Here is a 17,671-nt window from a genome sequence, read left to right as displayed (position 1 = left end):
TTAATGCCAAATAAATCCGAATTGAAGTTTCCCAGTGTCTCCGTGGAAACAAGGGCTTTTAATTTGATGAAATATAATATTAAATATAATAATAATATAGTATTATAGCATGAACAAGCACCACCCTCAGTGTTCATAGAACGAAAGCAAACATTAAATCATTGTGTGTTCAAAGTTCAAGTGTGCTTTTTGCTCACTCGGAAATGTGAAGAAGTAAATGTTAGCTTAAGCTGCTCTGTTGAAGTTGGAGCAAGTGTTTTTGTGACATAAGATATTTCCCCTCGCTAACGGATGTGCTTCTTACTTTACAGCCAGTGGCGCTCTTGGCATTCTAAGAATTTAATCACATGTTGTGCAGAAATATATTTAGACACGTAGCTGCTCTTTGTACTTTTTGTTTATACTTTGGCTGCCTTCACACATTTAATTAAGTGGCCTGGTCTGGACCAAGAACGTTATTTGGTGCACAATTTGAGGCGGTTTTCTTCGCTGCCTCACAGGTATTTTTGTCAGGGGCAAAAGTCTTTTCAGAAATAAGGATTTGAGCTTGAAATGTAACTCACATATTGCAACTCAAAATATCCTTTTATGGTTAGAATACATAGGTTTATATTCTGCTACCAGATTAGGTACACAAAAAGCTTCTAAAATATACTATAAACGTAACAACAATAAGTTGGCAACACTCACTACGTTTCCATGCATTAAATTAGTCAAATTTGTCAAATAATTAGTTTTTTTGTATTTTCACACATAATTGTGAAGTCCTAGTGTCCATGCACACTCTCTAATGTGAATTAGTCATACTCCGTGTGCCTCCCGCACACTGGGGGGCACTTATTTCCTTTTAGCGCGGATACATGTATGGCTTTTCTGGTTACGTCTCTAATAGCTATGCTGATGGTAAATAGCAGACAGCATCAAGAAATTATCTTAGATTGTGCTACGAACATGACGCTACTACCAAAAATGTCTCGGAGCATATGCAGGTCTAAAGCAAAGAAAAACCAGCACTACAGTTGTTTTGAAGGAATTTTCAGACGGCGAATCATGGAAACAAAATGTTTGAATGTCTCGGCGTTCATTTATAAGGCTCGTTCGTTTTTCTGGACTATCTTGCCAGTTGTGTGGAATACAAAGTTATTGCTAATCAGTTTGGAGTGCACAAATGCAGCGTGAAAAGGTTTGTGGACGCATTATTATTTGCCTTGTAATGTACCTGCTTCATTCTCTTCAATCTCATTTGTAGGGATGATGTTTGTTAAGAAATTATCGACTTCGATGCCATTATCGAATCCTCTTATAGAACAGATTCCTTATCGATTCTCTTATCGAATCCAGATAGGTGGTTGTATATGGAAAAAAACACACAATACTTGTTTTAACAAAAACTCACTTTTGGCAGCCTTCACTTTTATTCTTTAAGAAAAAAATTCAATTAAATAAATTAATATTGACTGTTAGTACCCCTTTAATTGGGCCACCTAAGAAAAATACATGCAGGGAAAATCCTGCATTCATTTGTATTATTTATTAGACAGACCTGCAAACTCTGGAGTGGTGTAGGCTACAAGATAACGTTAACGTTATCAGACACATACAAAAAGGCTAACGTTAACGTTACCGTTAGCCACTGACTATGCTTAGGTAACGTTAGTCTAGCTAACATAACTGCAGTCCTGGTTGACATAAGAGGTAACGTTATTTTAGCCTAAAGGCTACAAGTGAGCAGATATGGAAATTAACCGGCAACAGTTAACATTAGTTACTCACCGGCACTATCACTGGGACTGCAGGTTGAAGCAGAGGAAGAGGGGCGTGCTTTGTCATCTCCTTCGCTGCTTCGTGAAGACACGACACGTTTCTCTAACCTTCAGGTTATGTACGGCCTAAACATGTTTCAACATGTTTGTTGTACTGCTCCCCTTACAGGAAAGCAAAGCCTGGCAATAATTGCAGATAGCCGTTTCCTCGTCGTATTTATTGGTAAAGTGAAGCCTTGGAGCGTTTTTTCCGGTCCATTGTTGTTGCTGCTTCTGTATCTGCCGCCAAATGACTGAGCTACGTCATTTCCTGTGACGTGCCACAGGACATTTCCTGTGACACGGGATTTGTTCCCAGGGATTCGAATAAAGAACAAAATCTTTTTGTTTACTATAGTGGCTTCAATAACGGAACCTGTTTCTCAAAAAGGGATTTGAATCCATGGAATCGGTTCTTTTCTTATCAAACAATTGGGAGAACGGGTTTTCTAACATCATCCCTACTCATTTGTATTTCGTTCATTAGTCTGAATTCGCCAGCATTCTCCATTTCCTTAGCTACCTTCTTAAATAAATCTGTTTCTTTTTTAACTCTCCCATTGATGCACTTCAAAATGTTACGTTCTTTTAATTTGTGAAACAAATAAAAAGTATATTTTTCATCACAGTTGTTGCTTATGCAGGGTTGTACACTTAGCTTTTTCACTAGTAGAACTGGTGCTACTAAATTAAAAAAATTAGTAGCACAAAAAACTTTTTGTAACACAGAAAAAAATTAGGAGCACTCATACATATAAACACAATTCTATCATAAAGCCAACTGTAAAGTTCAATTAATCCTTAAACTGTGTGAGCACTGTCACTAACATGAGTATCAGGCTGGGCGATATGAATCAAAACTCCTATCCCGATATAGTTTGGCCGTAGGGGGGGGTGTATATTGTAGCGTCCCAGAAGAGCAAGGGGTACTGGGTATTTTTCTGTTGTGTTTATGTTGTGTTACGGTGCGGATGTTCTCCCGAAATGTGTTTGTCATTCTTGTTTGGTGTGGATTCACAGTGTGGCGCATATTTGTAACAGTGTTAAATTTGTTTATACGGCCACCCTCAGTGTGACCTGTATGGCTGTTGATCAAGTATGTTGCATTCACTTGTGAGTATGTCAAAAGCCGTAGATATTATGTGACTAGGCCGGCACGCAAAGGCAGTGCCTTCAAGGTTTATTGGTGCTCTATACTTCTTCCTGCGTCCGTGTACACAGCGGCGTTTTAAAAAGTCGTAAAATTTAATTTTTAAAACCGATAACGATCATTTTGAAACCGATACCGATAATTTCCGATATTACATTTTAAAGCATTTATTGGCCGATAATATCGGCAGTCCGATATTATCGGACATCCCTAGTTTTGCATAATAGGATCCCAACTTAATAGGTGTTTTTAAACAAACAAAAAAGAAAAAGCCTTGAAATTAATATAACAAAAGTCAAATGTAATCTCCATTCTTCTTTGAAAAAATATTTAGCTATGCTCAATTATTCAGCTAACAAAAACACAAAAGAATAAAATGTGAAAAAAGTGCACGTTTCAATGTCGGCAACATAAAAATAATTGACCTTTAGCAATGGTGTTTTTATAGATGAACACTATTATAGGACATAAACAAAACGATTTTAGCTAAGAACACCAACCTGCCAACTGCTTCATGATGCTGTATGACAGGCTGTGTTCTGAAAATTACTTTTAAAAAGTTTTTGATTCTAGTTGCTCGTTACGTTTCCAAAAAAAAGTTATTGAATTACTAACGGAATTACTCTTTAAGAAATGTAATTAATTTATTTGTAAAATAATTAATGTGTTACTTAAAAAAAAATCAAATATCTGGCGTAATGCCTTTAAAATAAATTTGTGTATGCCTCTGTGTGTGCCTTTTTAAAAGGCAGCGACTGCCTAGTGATGTGTGACGTCAGTAAGTCAACGCTCAGTCTGAGTCTCACATGCATAGTTTGAGCTGTTTTGTTAGCTTAGCCTAGCATGGGCAGTTTGTAGGCTCTGACGGCAGCTCTTTTGAGTCTTTCACTGGTTTCGTGTTACCTCTGCTCAATAGATGGATTGAATGTGCTTCCATGGCTGTATGTTCTTGTCAACAAACGGCGTATTGTTCAGATGGCAAGTTTGTCACTTCAATCGTAGTTAGTAGCACACAGTGCAGTTTGTGTCAAGTTTTAAGGTGGTTAAAAAAACTTTGTCTTTTACAGATTAGTTCTTCCAACTAACACCTTTTTTTCTTTCGTGTTGGAAGACGACTTGGAGCTCACACACGGCCCCGCTACAGCTAAAAACCCGCTCCTCTCTCTGCATGGAGGAAAAGGAGGAGGGACGCACACACCGCTTTCAACACGCCACGAGTGATCAGTGACAATTCCTCATCAATCACTTGTCCATTTGGTTATGGTTTAAGTTTATTTCAAACATGTTATACAGATAGGCAAAAATTTGACTCTAGTTTGATCAAATTTGGATGGATTTATTTCATGAGCAAAACGCTAATTAAAGGGTAAAATCTGTATTCGCACGTGTGCTATTTTCTACTTTATTTTTTTAAATACTTGCAAGACCTATTTTAGTCACGAATGCAACTAAATGCCTGCACTGTTCGGCCCTGTTGTGTTTTTTAAATGTTTCTGCTTCCAAGTTATATCCCGCGTGTTGAGACTGGTGCATGCGCGATACAAAGGGTCCCCTGCGGCGGCACGCACCCACTCGAGAAATCTGGTTTTCAATCGCATAATCCAGGTGTGCATAATCCAGAACGCAATTGAATTAGGGTGTTTCCATTGGTTGTAAAATGCTTATTTCGAGCCGAAGAATTTGAGAAATTGGACTAATTTAGTGCATGGACACATACTGGCTCATCCCCCCTGCTCTGTCTTCTTATTCGATGGCAGATCAGGTGTGTTTGAAGGAGAACTGCCGTTTTTTAAATTTGCCTATCATGCACAATTATTTTGTGATAAACACACATATGTCTTTCTTTTTTTATGTATTCCAACTCGTAAATAAACTTGAATATAAGTGAGCTAACAATGAAGTCAATGGGAGTCACTGTCTTATGCCTATAAAGCGGTCTAAAAAAATCCACACACCTCTTTCACAGTTTTATATACATGCTGTAATTATACAGTATCTGTAACCTAATAACAGGCACAGTCATAATATGTGATCATAACGTATTTTGCTTATTTTAAAAATATGGCAGCGCATTCATTTCACAAACACATCACAATGTTGGCTTTTCCCTTCAGCAACAACTACTTGTACTAATCACGACAGACTTAATGAGAGACAACAAACATCATAAAATCAATCACTTACTGTACAATGTCTGATCTTGCTGGGATGCCGACCGATGGGATGTTCATGTCTTGCTGTTTAGATTAAGGATTGATCATCCACACAAAGGGTTAAAAAAAGATGGTGCCTGCAAACAAACGTCTTTTTGTGTCTTTGTGATCACTGCGCGGCTAAAAGTAGTTTGTCTGTGTAAACGCTAATAATATCAATATCGATAATACTGATGTAAAGGGAGTATTGTTGGCATTTTTTTAATGCATTATTAGAGTAATTTAAAGGCATAATTAATTAATTACTCCCATTAACACCATTGCTAGCCACAGAGAAAGAGCCGATTATTACAAATGCAAAAAAGAATAATGTGTATGTTTTCTTGTTTCTCATTAAGATTGTGAATGATAGGCTTCTTTATTTTTATTTTTAAGTGCACTTGACCTTTAAAGGGGAACTGCAGTTTTTTGTGGAATTTTGCCTATCGTTTGCAATCATTATGAGAGACAAGAAGACAAAAGGTTTTTGTTTTTTTCGCTTTCTAACATACAAAAATCCACTTGTTCAATTCAGCTAATGGGACCAATCAGTTCTACCTCTAAATCACTTTAAAAATGCATTCAAAAACTGCCAACAATACTTAATTTACGTTCTGTAACCTGTTTAATAACCAAAGTGTCGCGACATAAATAATGCTTGACTGAAGTGATGGGTACCATGTTAGAAGGCAAAGAAAAGGAGGAAATGACAGCTAAAATAAATCAAATCCCACTCTCTGATGCCACAGCTACCAGACGTACTGAAATATTTATTTTATTTCAGTTCTTATTTAATTTTGTTTCAAAGAAAATCTTTAATGTATTTTTTTGGATATTTATTTTATTTTTGTTAATTTTAAGAAAATGTTAAACTACTACCTACCTCCTGCCAGGGGCGCCGCTAGGGATTTTGGGCCCCATGAAAAGAATCTTTACAGGGCCCCCTGTATTATAATTTCATCATCATTAGGGGCCTCTCTGGGCCCCCCTCCATCATGGGCCCCTAGAATCCGTCTCCTTTACCCCCCCTTTTCGGCGCCCCTGCCTCCTGCTACTATATAAGTTTGACCGATAATAAACGGACCCAGCCTGTTTCAAAATAACATTTGTGGACCTTCAAGATTTGTACTTGAGGACCCCTGCTCTACAACCACAGCTTTATTTGTGTTGCGTCACACACGTGCACATAGACAGACACATACACTCACACACACAGACCTAGGTAAGAGTGAAAGCTGTAACAAGAGAGAACGCTTTCACACAGACGTGACCTTTGACTCAGAAGGGTGAGTCACGACCAAAAGATTTGGACGTTATCCTCACCCCGCTCACCTCTATGGAGTCACATGGCCTAATATGGGCTTACTATTGCTCCTGTGGATTGTTACGTTGAAGTGATTTCAATTGGGTCGGGGCATTGTTTCATAAGGAGAAGTGAAGTGAAGTACCAAACAGAAGCTGGTGTCATTGAGTCCAGTTTTTTTTTTTATTGTCAAAAACATATTTCCAACAACATACACTTTTTTGTGATGTGTCAGAACTCCATGTTTAAATGTTTCCTATGTTCTACTCTATTTTTATGTTTTCTTAGCCTTTTTTGCAAGGCAGGTGCTCCGAAAATAAAGTTTACTTATTGAGAGTATTTCCATTTTCCGTCTTAAGCTTTTCTACACAGTTGGCCTACTTTCACATGTGACATGCATAGTCTCGCAGGTTTTGTCGCTAGTGTCACTCATGTAATCGCCGCATTGTGTGCGTGTGTGTGTGTGTGTGTGTGTGTGCGCGCACGTGTGTTACAATAATTGCAGACTCCCGTCTGTACTGTCATGCGATGAGATCGATGTGTCCCGTCACCTGTGTGCCGCAGAAATTAAAAAGCTCTTTACAGGATTACTGGAGTGATGAGTTGGTGACTTATCCAAGGTGTACCCCGCCTTCCGCCCGATTGTAGCTGAGATAGGCTCCAGCGACCCCGAAGGGAATAAGCGGTAGAAAATGGATGGATGGATGGAGTGAAAGCACATGGAAGGATAAATGCAAATCAACTTGTTTACTTTCAGTCGCAACACAATTTGGGAGACAGACAAGATTCAGAGTTGCAAAGAAGCTAAATAAAAGCCACCACTATCCTTGATAAACACGTACCTCTGTCATGTTCTGGACTTAAGTGGAACACTACTGAAACATGTGTACAAATTGTGGAGTTCAATTGCAGGCACTTGAAATTACACACTGTATGTCCACTATAACTTGTCCGAAACAATAGAACCGGCTGGATGCTGAGAGGGCATTAAAAAGAGATTCTAGTATGGAAATAATCACACAGGATTGGACCATTGCCATGGTCATGGGAGTGTCAGAGCGAACTTTGACCCAGAACTCCAAGCTCGTTTGGGTGTGTACTGTAAATATGGACGGGTAGCGCCGACACGATGGACATCCTGTAGTTGAACTCAGCCACGGCGGCAGCCCAAATGGCGACTACGGCGGCCGGAAACCGGCTAGTGTTAATTAGACGCAGTGTTGTCTTTGTTTCTGAGTCCGAGTGGACGAATGTCTCCACAGTAACAGTCGCCAATGGTTACACAAGCTTGAAAACGGCAAACCTCCATGACCCACATTCCAGCAGTAAATCACAACACACACACACTAACACAGTCCCGACCCCACCCTTGCTATCAAAACTGTGCTCAGTGTTGCCACTCCGCTCGATTTTGTGACATGCTGGGAGGCGTGAGAAGGAAAAATAAGGAGTGCGGTTTACATAAGTGTAAATATGGTTGTTTTTACAAATTATTTGAGGCCTGCTAGATCTACCTGTTGGCACCAATACACCCCCAACCCCCACCTCAGCAGACATCCTTATGGCCTTAACGAGAAGAGGGTTCTCTCTGTGTTTGTCTTTGATGAATCAAGAAGAAGGACATAATTGTTAGCTAATGTAATGTGTAGTCCATGTAGTTTACCTTTAGCAGAGGGCTCTGTTTATGTCCTGGTTGAGGTATCATTTAATATTTTTCGCTGGTAAGAACGCCAGCGGTCATTGTATTAACAAAAAGAAAAATAATATAAAAGCGCCTGCAAGCGTGTGTTTGATCATGAGTGCGCTTGTTACTTACGACACTGTGGTGCTGACAGTGCAGGTCAATGAATGACAGAACACACACACTACAGTACAGTGGTTGGCCTGGAGCCAGATGTGCTTCTATTCATCAACGTATCTGCTTGCTCGATGTTTATACGCATTAAAGGTGACCTATTATGATTTTGTTTTCTATTTTTAAAACACTTCTTTTGGTCTGTAATTATCGTTGTTTGCGATGAGGTGGCGACTTGTCCAGGGTGTACCCTGCCTTCCGCCCGAAACGCAGCTGAGATAGGCTCCAGCGACCCCGAAAGTGACAAGCGTTAGAAAATGGATGGATGGATGGATGGTTAAAATTGTGGTTAATCCAACAAGATCTTCACCACATCAAGGAACCATGCCCTTTAAACCAGGTTCATGTCATGAACAACGACCTGAAAAAAGCCACACCATTGGCTAAGACTTGGCTCTCTGTCTGGTCCCAAAAAAATTGATGATGATGATGATGGTTAAAATTGTGCATAGATTAAAGACATACAGTATAGAGGTGGCACAGGGGTTAATCCGTGTGCCTCACAATAAGAAGGTTCTGGGTTCGATCCCCAGGCTCGGAGTCTTTCTCTGTGGAGTTTGCATGTTCTCCCCGTGACTGAGTGGGTTCCCTCCGGGAACTCCGGCTTCCTCCCAAAGATATGCACCTGGGGATAGGTTGATTGGCAACACTTAATTGGCCCTAGTGTGTGAATGTGAGTGTGAATGTTGTCTGTCTATCTGTGTTGGCCCTGTGATGAGGTGGCAACTTGTCCAGAGTGTACACCGCCTTCCACTTGAACGCAGCTGAAATAGGCTCCAACAACCCCGAGAGGGACAAGCGGTAGAAAATGGATAGATGGATAGTTGTGAAGATGCAAATAAACCCCTCCTCAAGCCACCTCCTCACATTTAATGAACCTTCGTCCCCGCCCATATTTGTAGTTTGAAAGAAGCCTCCCGGAGAGTAAGTGTAAAATATCTTATTCTAAATATATTTAACTTTTGAGCTGCAACATAAATAAATGGCAATAGTGACGGATTTTAGCATCCAACCATATATGTACAAGCCAAAGTCAGACCTGGAACAAAAAGGAACCGAAGAAGAAACTTCAGTAAAAAGGCTTGAAATGAGCGCACATCAATGGTTTGTATTATTTCTGTCTCCCCATTAATCTTTTTCTTGAAAGTAGTTTTTAGGAAAATCATTCTTTATAGTCCCAGAAGATAGGAAAGTTGTTGTCCTACATTAGAAGGCTAATAAGCTACAAGCTACACTAAAAATTTAGCTAACATTGCCAACGTATCATTCAAAAACATTTTTATATTGTTTATATTGCCGCAGGTTTGTGAAGCAGGAATTTTCAAAGAGGTTGGCGCACACAAAGAGATACTTCTTTCCATTTGAAGGCACATTGCCGCGAAACGAAAAAGATAGCCTTGCACTTTTTAGTTCTTCAGATGAGACTGGAGGTGTGTGTGGGGCCCTGTGTTGGTTAATACAACAAATAACCTAGCATTTTCTTTTTTAGGGTCTTACTTTAACTATGTTGTTGTGCGAACTACAAACATTTGTACATAAATTAAAAATGGTGGATTTGTGCAAAGATCTTTGGGTACATTTTTTCTATCAATTTTCTACCAAATGTTCATAATCCGCTGATAAGGTTGTGTAAAACCCAGACTGCTCGTTTGGCAGAAGTATGAAGGAAGACACAATTATTTTATAAATATCACTGCAATGTTTTGGGGCTTATGCAGACTCCAGATATACAAAAGCAGGCGCCAATAAGCAAAAAAAAAAAGGTTTTGCATAATAGGTTCCCTTTAACTGTGTTCTGTAGTTTTGGCATGAATGCAAAAAGGACTATTGCCAGAGTTGCACACTTAGTGTAACCATAATGAAATATGTATGTTTTGTTGTCTTGTCTGCAGGACCTGGAGTTCCATGGCGTGATGCGTTTCTACTTCCAAGATCGTGTGGCTGGCAACTTTGCCACCAAGTGCATCAGAGTGTCCAGCACCGCGACCACGCAGGACGTCATCGAAACGTTAGCAGAAAAGTTTAGGCCGGACATGAGGATGCTTTCATCCCCAAGATACTCCCTGTACGAGGTCCACGTCAGTGGTGGTAAGTTTTTTAAAAATTTTTATGTCAGCTTTTTTAATAGTGCTCTAATGACCAATTAGTGATTAATGATTTGCTGAAGTTGGCTCTCTGATTAACTTGTGTGTGTGTGTGTGTGTGTGTGTGTGTGTGTGTGTGTGTGTGTGTGTGTGTGTGTGTGTGTGTGTGTGTGTGTGTGTGTGTGTGTGTGTGTGTGTGTGTGTGTGTGTGTGTGTGTGTGTGTGTGTGTGTGTGTGTGTGTGTGTTAGAAGAGCGCCAGCTGGACCTAGACGAGAAGCCTCTTGTTGTTCAGCTCAACTGGAATAAAGACGACAGAGAAGGACGCTTTGTCCTAAAGAATGAGAACGACATCCTGCCTAAGGTCAGCGGTGCGGCCTGTAAACTGAACCACACTTTATAACAATCACTTGACGCTCGTCCATCAAACACCACATCTTCCCTCAAAACCTCAAATTTTGACTTCAGAAAAGTATTTAAAATCTTCATGCAGGCCATCAAAAGTAGTGCATCTGAGACCCAAAATGATTAAAGGATTCCCTGCACGGAATCTGTCTGTAGAGTCTTAATTCTAAAAGAACATACAGTCTTCACAAAGACTGAGTCACCAATAAGGCCACTCAATTAATTGGATTTTAATCACAATTACAATTTTGACAGCCACTATTAAATAAGGGTGATTGTCAGAGGTATTAACATTTAAAAAGAAGGCTTAGCTACATATCAAATCAAACAGTGTCACAGCCCATGGTGGCAGAAAAGCAACTGCGGCTCTTTTTCAAGCCCGATGCCACGTCAGAGGCTATTATTTACAAACTTTTCCTGGGATGCTGCAGCCAGTCGTCTCAATTCACTTCTGCTCTGCTTATCTCCTTGTAGTCTAACTAGCACGACTAACTGCTTGGCGTCCTACTAAATAGAGTCTGTAGGCATTTTTCTGCGGAGTGCCAACATTTCTTGCTGTCCTCCACATTAGAAATAATACATAAATAATGATAAATGGGTTATATTTGTATAGCGCTTTTCTACCTTCAAGGTACTCAAAGCGCTTTGACAGTATTTCCACATTCGTCGTACATCTGAACTTGCATATGAATCAGGGAATACGGAAATTCAATTGCGTCTTAAAATAATCTTTGACGTGAGTTTTACTAAACCAGTGGTCCCCAACCACCGGTCCGTGGATCGATTGGTACTGGGCCGCACAAGAAATAAAAAAAAATAAAAAAATGTTTTTATTTTTAATTGTTTTTATTAAATCAAAACACAAGATACACTTACAATTAGTGCACCAACCCAAAAAACCTCCCTCCCCCATTTACACTCATTCGCACAACATGGTTGTTTCTTTCTGTTAATATTTCTGGTTCCTACATTATATAGCAATATAGATCAATACAGTCTGCAGGGATACAGTCTGTAAGCACACATGATTGTATTTCTTTATGCCAAAAAATAAAAATAATAATACCAGCCCCCCCCCACTCCCCGGACCGTGGGACACATTTTCAAGCGCAGCTACAAAAAGGTTGGGGACCACTGTACTAAACAATACTATTTTTTAATTTGTCCAAAAATATACATTTTCATACCAGAAATTATCAACTGCATAATTAGGTCAAGCAGGGGTGTCCAATTGATGACATGCGGGAACACCAACATAGCTGGGTTTTTTTTCATAAAAAAACAAAATAGATAGAGCTAAATGCATCATACAAAATGAAAAAGCTGAGATCTTGAAGTTGTCATCTTATGATTGTTTTTCTACATTTAAAACACTTCCTTGTGGTAGTGGTTCTTTGGCCAAACTTTTGCATGGATTAAGTTTTACAGACCATCTTCAAGCCGCTTTCTGACTGTCTCTTCAGGAACACGCCATTTTGTGGGCAGTCTTATTTACATGCCTCCACTTCGACTGTGTCTTCTCCCTGTAAGCCATGTTGTAGTTTTTAGCGCTTCCTTATGGGGTCTACTGGCAGATATAAGTTAGCGCTATACGCTACTTTATATAAGAAATGGCAACAGCAAAAGATGCATGAGCATAAACAAGCCAGTCTTCCCCGCAACAAGCAGATAGCAAAACAGAAGGAACTTGGTAACTACAGCGTCGCACTACCATGACCATGACTCGGGCAAAGCTCTTTTTGAAAATATTTACCATATATGGAAATGTCCGCTGATGTCACCAATAGGAAAATCGCCACAAATGGGAAAAACGTCACAAAGGTGCCAAATTCTAAACTGCTCGTTTGGAGGAAGTATGAAGGAAGACAAGATTGTTTTATAAATATTTACGCTATGCCTCCATGGTTTGAGTTCAAATTTTCGGGACTTATGTAGATCCCAAATACACAAAAACATGGTACCGTACTAATAGGTAAGAAAAGTTGGTTTTGCATATTAGGTCCCCTTTGATAATAATATGAACAAAATGTGTCTTTAAATATGCTATATTATTATATGTTTTAACTATTTTGTTACAAATTACATGATAAATGTCATGTTCACACACAACCCAACACTACGTTTTACCTAACACAATAAATAATTGTCATTAATAATCTTGATTTCAACATTGTTGAAGATAATTGTGATTACTATTTTGGCCATAAGTGTGCAGCCCTAGTCCTTGTGGGATTCTGTGGCACACTTTTAGCAGAACAATTCCTCAAACCAAATCATATAAAAGGCGGGTTGAATGAAAACTTAGGCGCTACAATATACAATCAATTTTTTAAAGAGTTGACATAATTTACCAGTTTGACCTTTAGGGAGCGCTAGCACACTGTAATTGTCAGAGTATGGCCAACTAAACAACAGGCAACTGCTTGCAAGGACATGTGCGGCTGTGCCCGGATGAATGCAGTTGTTGTCATTTTGACATTAGTTTTTCTGACGAAATAAACCAAAATAATACGTCTATATATAGTTCTAAACATACTCCAGCTCATAAACTTACAATAAAACATGCTTTTATTTTGTGGAAGTATAATTTTCATATTTGACACACTCTGCTGCTACATTCTTGCTGTGTTTTTCGTGAACAGCGGGCACTCTAACACTCACCTGGCGGCGCAATAAAAGTAAAACAAAGACACAGAACGACCAAAATCTTCATTAGCTTTGGACCAACAATCACAAATAAATTTTGACTTGTGTGAAGTATGTCAACTGTGGAGGCTGCCTCCAATGTATTTGTAATCACTGTATGTATCACTCATGTATTATTCTAACTGATCTTTCTTTTTTGTAACATGCTTACTCAGATATGGTAACACTGGCAAGCAGTAGAGAATATGGAGTGATTTTTGGTCCAGAACATCCATCCATCCATTTCTACCACTTATTCCCGTCGGGGTCACGGGGGCCTATCTCAGCTACAATCGGGCGGAAGGCGGGGTACACCCTGAACATATTTAGCTTTATTCCGCATTGACATATTTCTTGCCACTTAATGTTGTATATTTTTAATGCGATTTCCAGTTTATTTTCTCATCTAGTATTACACCCAAAATTTGGTTTATGTTACTCTTTCAATGTCTTGTCTATTTGTATTTGTGTTTGACTTTCTCTTCTACTGTTACAGAATTGCATTATTTTAATAATAAATAATAATATTGGATTACATTTTATATAGCGCTTTTCTATCGACTAGACACTCAAAGCGCTCACAGAGAAGTGAGAACCCATTATTCATTCACTCCACATTCACACGTTGTGGTAGTAAGCTACATTTGTAGCCACAGCTGCCCTGGGGTAGATTGACGGAAGCGTGGCTGCCATTTTGCACCTACGGCCCCTCCGACCACCACCAGACATTCATACACCAGTGTGAGCGGCACTGGGAGCAAAGGTGAAGTGTCTTGCCCAAAGACACAACAGCAGTGACTTGGATGTCAGAGGCGGGAATCGAACCTGGAACCCTCAAGTTGTTGGCACGGCCACTCAAGATTCAAAGATAGTCTTTAAATTGTATTTTTTTTCTTTTATTATTTGTATTAGCTTCTGTGTTTTGTCTCCTGACCAAAACACCGACGTCGGGTCGTGTGTTGACCTCGCACAAAATGCTGTAATCGATTTGATTGATTGATTGAAATTTTAATAGTAGATTGCACAGTATAGTACATATTCCGTACAATTGATCACTAAATATTAACACCCGAATAAGTTTTTCAACTTGTTTAAGTCGGGGTCCAAGTTAATCAATTCATGGTACAAATATATACTATCAGCATAATACAGTCATCACACAAGTTAATCATCAGAGTATATACATTAAATTATTTACATTATTTACAATACGGGGGGTGGGATGAGGGGGGGGGGGGTTGGGGCGGGGGGTTAGGTTTGGTTGATATCAGCACTACAGTCATCAAAAATTGCATCATCAGAGAAATGGACATTGGAACAGTGTAGGTCTGACTTGGTAGGATATGTACAGCGAGCAGTGAACATAGTGAGCTCAGAAAGCATAACAACAAGTATGTACATTTGATTATTTACAATCCGGGGAGGTGGAATGTGGAGGAGGGAGGGTGTTAGTCTAGGGTTGTAGTTGCCTGGAGGTGTTCTTTTAGTGCGTTTGGCACCTTCACTTCCCATACTTGTCTTCTTTCCGGGTTGTGCGGAAAGCGATGTAAAAGCTTTCCATAATTCTCGCGGGTGGAACAGCCCATGCTGCACAACAGGGCCTTTATATACGTCGAAAAACTAACAAAGAAGCGCCGCAAACCCATAGCATCAACTCAAAGTTAGTTGCAGTCATAGCGCCCTGTAGTCACATGAGTGCCTTTTGACCAATCATTGAGGAGATCGCCTAAAACCTAGTTGACCATATTGTCTTTATACATGACTCTGGTAATTGTGCTTTCGTTGCACTACAATTTACGAGGAGTACCTTGTAGTTTTATACAGCCATGCATTCCATATCCAGCTATCTTTGTAAATGCAGAATCATTCAATAATATCATGGCCATTTTTTTTCATTTTTGACCTAAAGAAGAGTCAGAGCAATGGGCCTGAGAAAGAGAAGGACGGTGTGATCCAGAACTTCAAAAGGACGCTGTCCAAGAAGGAGAAGAAAAAGGAGAAAAAGAGGGACAAGGAGTTTGCCCGGATAACCGATGGAGATGAACTGATGCTCAATCGGGAGGACGGGTAAGAGAATCTTCCAGGAGAAAGGGTGAAAAGTTCATATTCCTTTACCTTTGTTCTTTTATGTATGTGTCTTTCAAGGGAAAACAGTCGGCTGGCGGCAGAGGTCTACAAGGACATGCCTGAGACCAGTTTCACCAGGACCATCTCTAACCCGGAGGTGGTGATGAAGAGGAGACGCCAGCAGAAACTGGAGAAGCGCATGCAGGAGTTCATGAGCAGCGACGGGCGGCCCGACTCAGGTACGGACGACTAGATTTTATTTGAGGCTTCTTCATTTTCATGTTTGATGTAAAACAATGGCTGACATTGTAACACATGATGGCAAGTAGTGTTGTTAAGAGCTTCCATGCAAAGGTGAAACATTACAGTAAACTGCCTCCTTAGCCTTGCCATCAAAATGTCACACATTATTTTCACACATTTCACGAGCCATAAAGTCCCTCTTCATTTTTTTTATTGGAAGATAATGTACCGTATTTTTCGGAGTATAAGTCGCTCCGGAGTATAAGTCGCACCAGCCGAAAATGCATAATAAAGAAGGAAAAAAACATATAAGTCGCACTGGAGTCACATTTTTGGGGGAAATTTATTTGATAAAACCCAACACCAAGAATAGACATTTGAAAGGCAATTTAAAATAAATAAAAAATAGTGAACAACAGGCTGAATAAGTGTACGTTATATGACGCATAAATAACCAACTGAGAACGTGTCTGGTATGTTAACGTTACATATTATGGTAAGAGTCATTCAAATAACTATAACATATAGAACATGCTATACGTTTACCAAACAATCTGTCACTCCTAATCGCTAAATCCCACGAAATCTTATACGTCTAGTCTCTTACGTCAATGAGCTAAATATTATTTGATATTTTACGGTAATGTATTAATAATTTCCCATATAAGTCGCTCCTGAGTATAAGTCGCACCCCCGGCCAAACTATGAAAAAAACTGTGACTTATAGTCCGAAAAATACGGTAGTTTTGATTTGGAATCCTCTTCCACACCCACGGTAGCCCCACAGCTGTACTAAAGCTGTAATAAATGGGATAAATGTACACTTAAGTTTTTGCCCTCTTTGAATAATTTGTGTTTTGTGTTTCCTGCCAAGGCGGAACACTGCGGATCTATGCCGACAGCCTGAAGCCCAACATTCCGTACAAGACCATCTTGCTCTCCACGAGGGACACGGCTGATTTTGCTGTGGTGGAAGCGCTGGAGAAGTATGGGCTGGAGAAGGAGAACCCCAGAGAGTACTGCATTGCCCGGGTAACGTTGTGTACTCCTTAGGATTTGAACGTATTAGTTCAATACGTTTTTGAGGAATGAGGCATTTTTTGTGACTGCTGTGACCTAAAATGCCTAATTTGGCAACAGATATCTTACAAAGTTGTGGCAAAAGTCACGATTTGGGGATTTTATGAACTTTTTAGCAATGTTTTAAGTGTTCCTTGTAACCTCAACCCCAAAAAGCATAGGATTTCAACAAACCTTAACTAAAAATAATAATTTGCATAATAAACTAAAGTACAGAGCACATTTTAAACATTGACAGCATTTTATTAGTCCCTTCAGGATTAATTGAGTTTGCGTTAATCAAAACTTGGATTGTCTGATTAATGTGAAGTCCCTACTATCACCTTTCTCAGAGGAAAGAGAGCAGTCAAAGTCACATGTCTCACATTCAGACCTCACGAGGCTAGCACATTGTGGTACATGACACAAAATAAAGCCCCCCCAGAGCAATGCAAGTGAATTGCTTTCATACTGAGTGCTCTGGCAGATGCTGAGTGTTGGCTGCCCTCCCCACAGCCAAAGATACACAAACACTTTGTTGATCATTGTAATTTGCTGATGAGACGACGGCACAGGAAAAGTCCATTAGGTTAGTGAGCATGAGAGACGCGCCGTGGCACAGTACCGTATTTTTCGGAGTTTAAGTCGCACCGGAGTATAAGTCGCACCGGCCGAAAATGCATAATAAAGAAGAAAAAAAACATATATAAGTCACACTGGAGTATAAGTCGCATTTTTGCGGGAAATTTATTTGATAAAACCCAACACCAAGAATAGACATTTGAAAGGCAATTTAAAACACATAAAGAATAGTGAACAACTGGCTGA

General features: G+C 39.7%; 1 protein-coding gene across 11 annotated transcripts in view; it reads left to right on the top strand.

The window, feature by feature from the left end:
• Positions 1 to 17,671, top strand: part of afdna (afadin, adherens junction formation factor a) — a 124,731-nt gene that overhangs the window by 40,780 nt on the left and 66,280 nt on the right. For 9 of the 11 annotated variants that reach the window (XM_062044855.1, XM_062044853.1, XM_062044857.1 and 6 more), the window contains exons 2-6: positions 10,195 to 10,390; positions 10,636 to 10,748; positions 15,384 to 15,541; positions 15,620 to 15,780; positions 16,659 to 16,816. In XM_062044855.1, the coding sequence (XP_061900839.1) occupies positions 10,195 to 10,390; positions 10,636 to 10,748; positions 15,384 to 15,541; positions 15,620 to 15,780; positions 16,659 to 16,816 (786 nt within the window). The remainder of the gene's footprint in view (positions 1 to 10,194; positions 10,391 to 10,635; positions 10,749 to 15,383; positions 15,542 to 15,619; positions 15,781 to 16,658; positions 16,817 to 17,671) is intronic. The other 2 variants (XM_062044852.1, XM_062044861.1) reach the window with 1 other exon arrangement.

Source organism: Entelurus aequoreus, linkage group LG04 (assembly GCF_033978785.1).
Source record: "Entelurus aequoreus isolate RoL-2023_Sb linkage group LG04, RoL_Eaeq_v1.1, whole genome shotgun sequence".
Taxonomy (NCBI): Eukaryota; Metazoa; Chordata; class Actinopteri; order Syngnathiformes; family Syngnathidae; genus Entelurus; species Entelurus aequoreus.
This window is presented reverse-complemented; position numbering and strand designations above follow the sequence as displayed.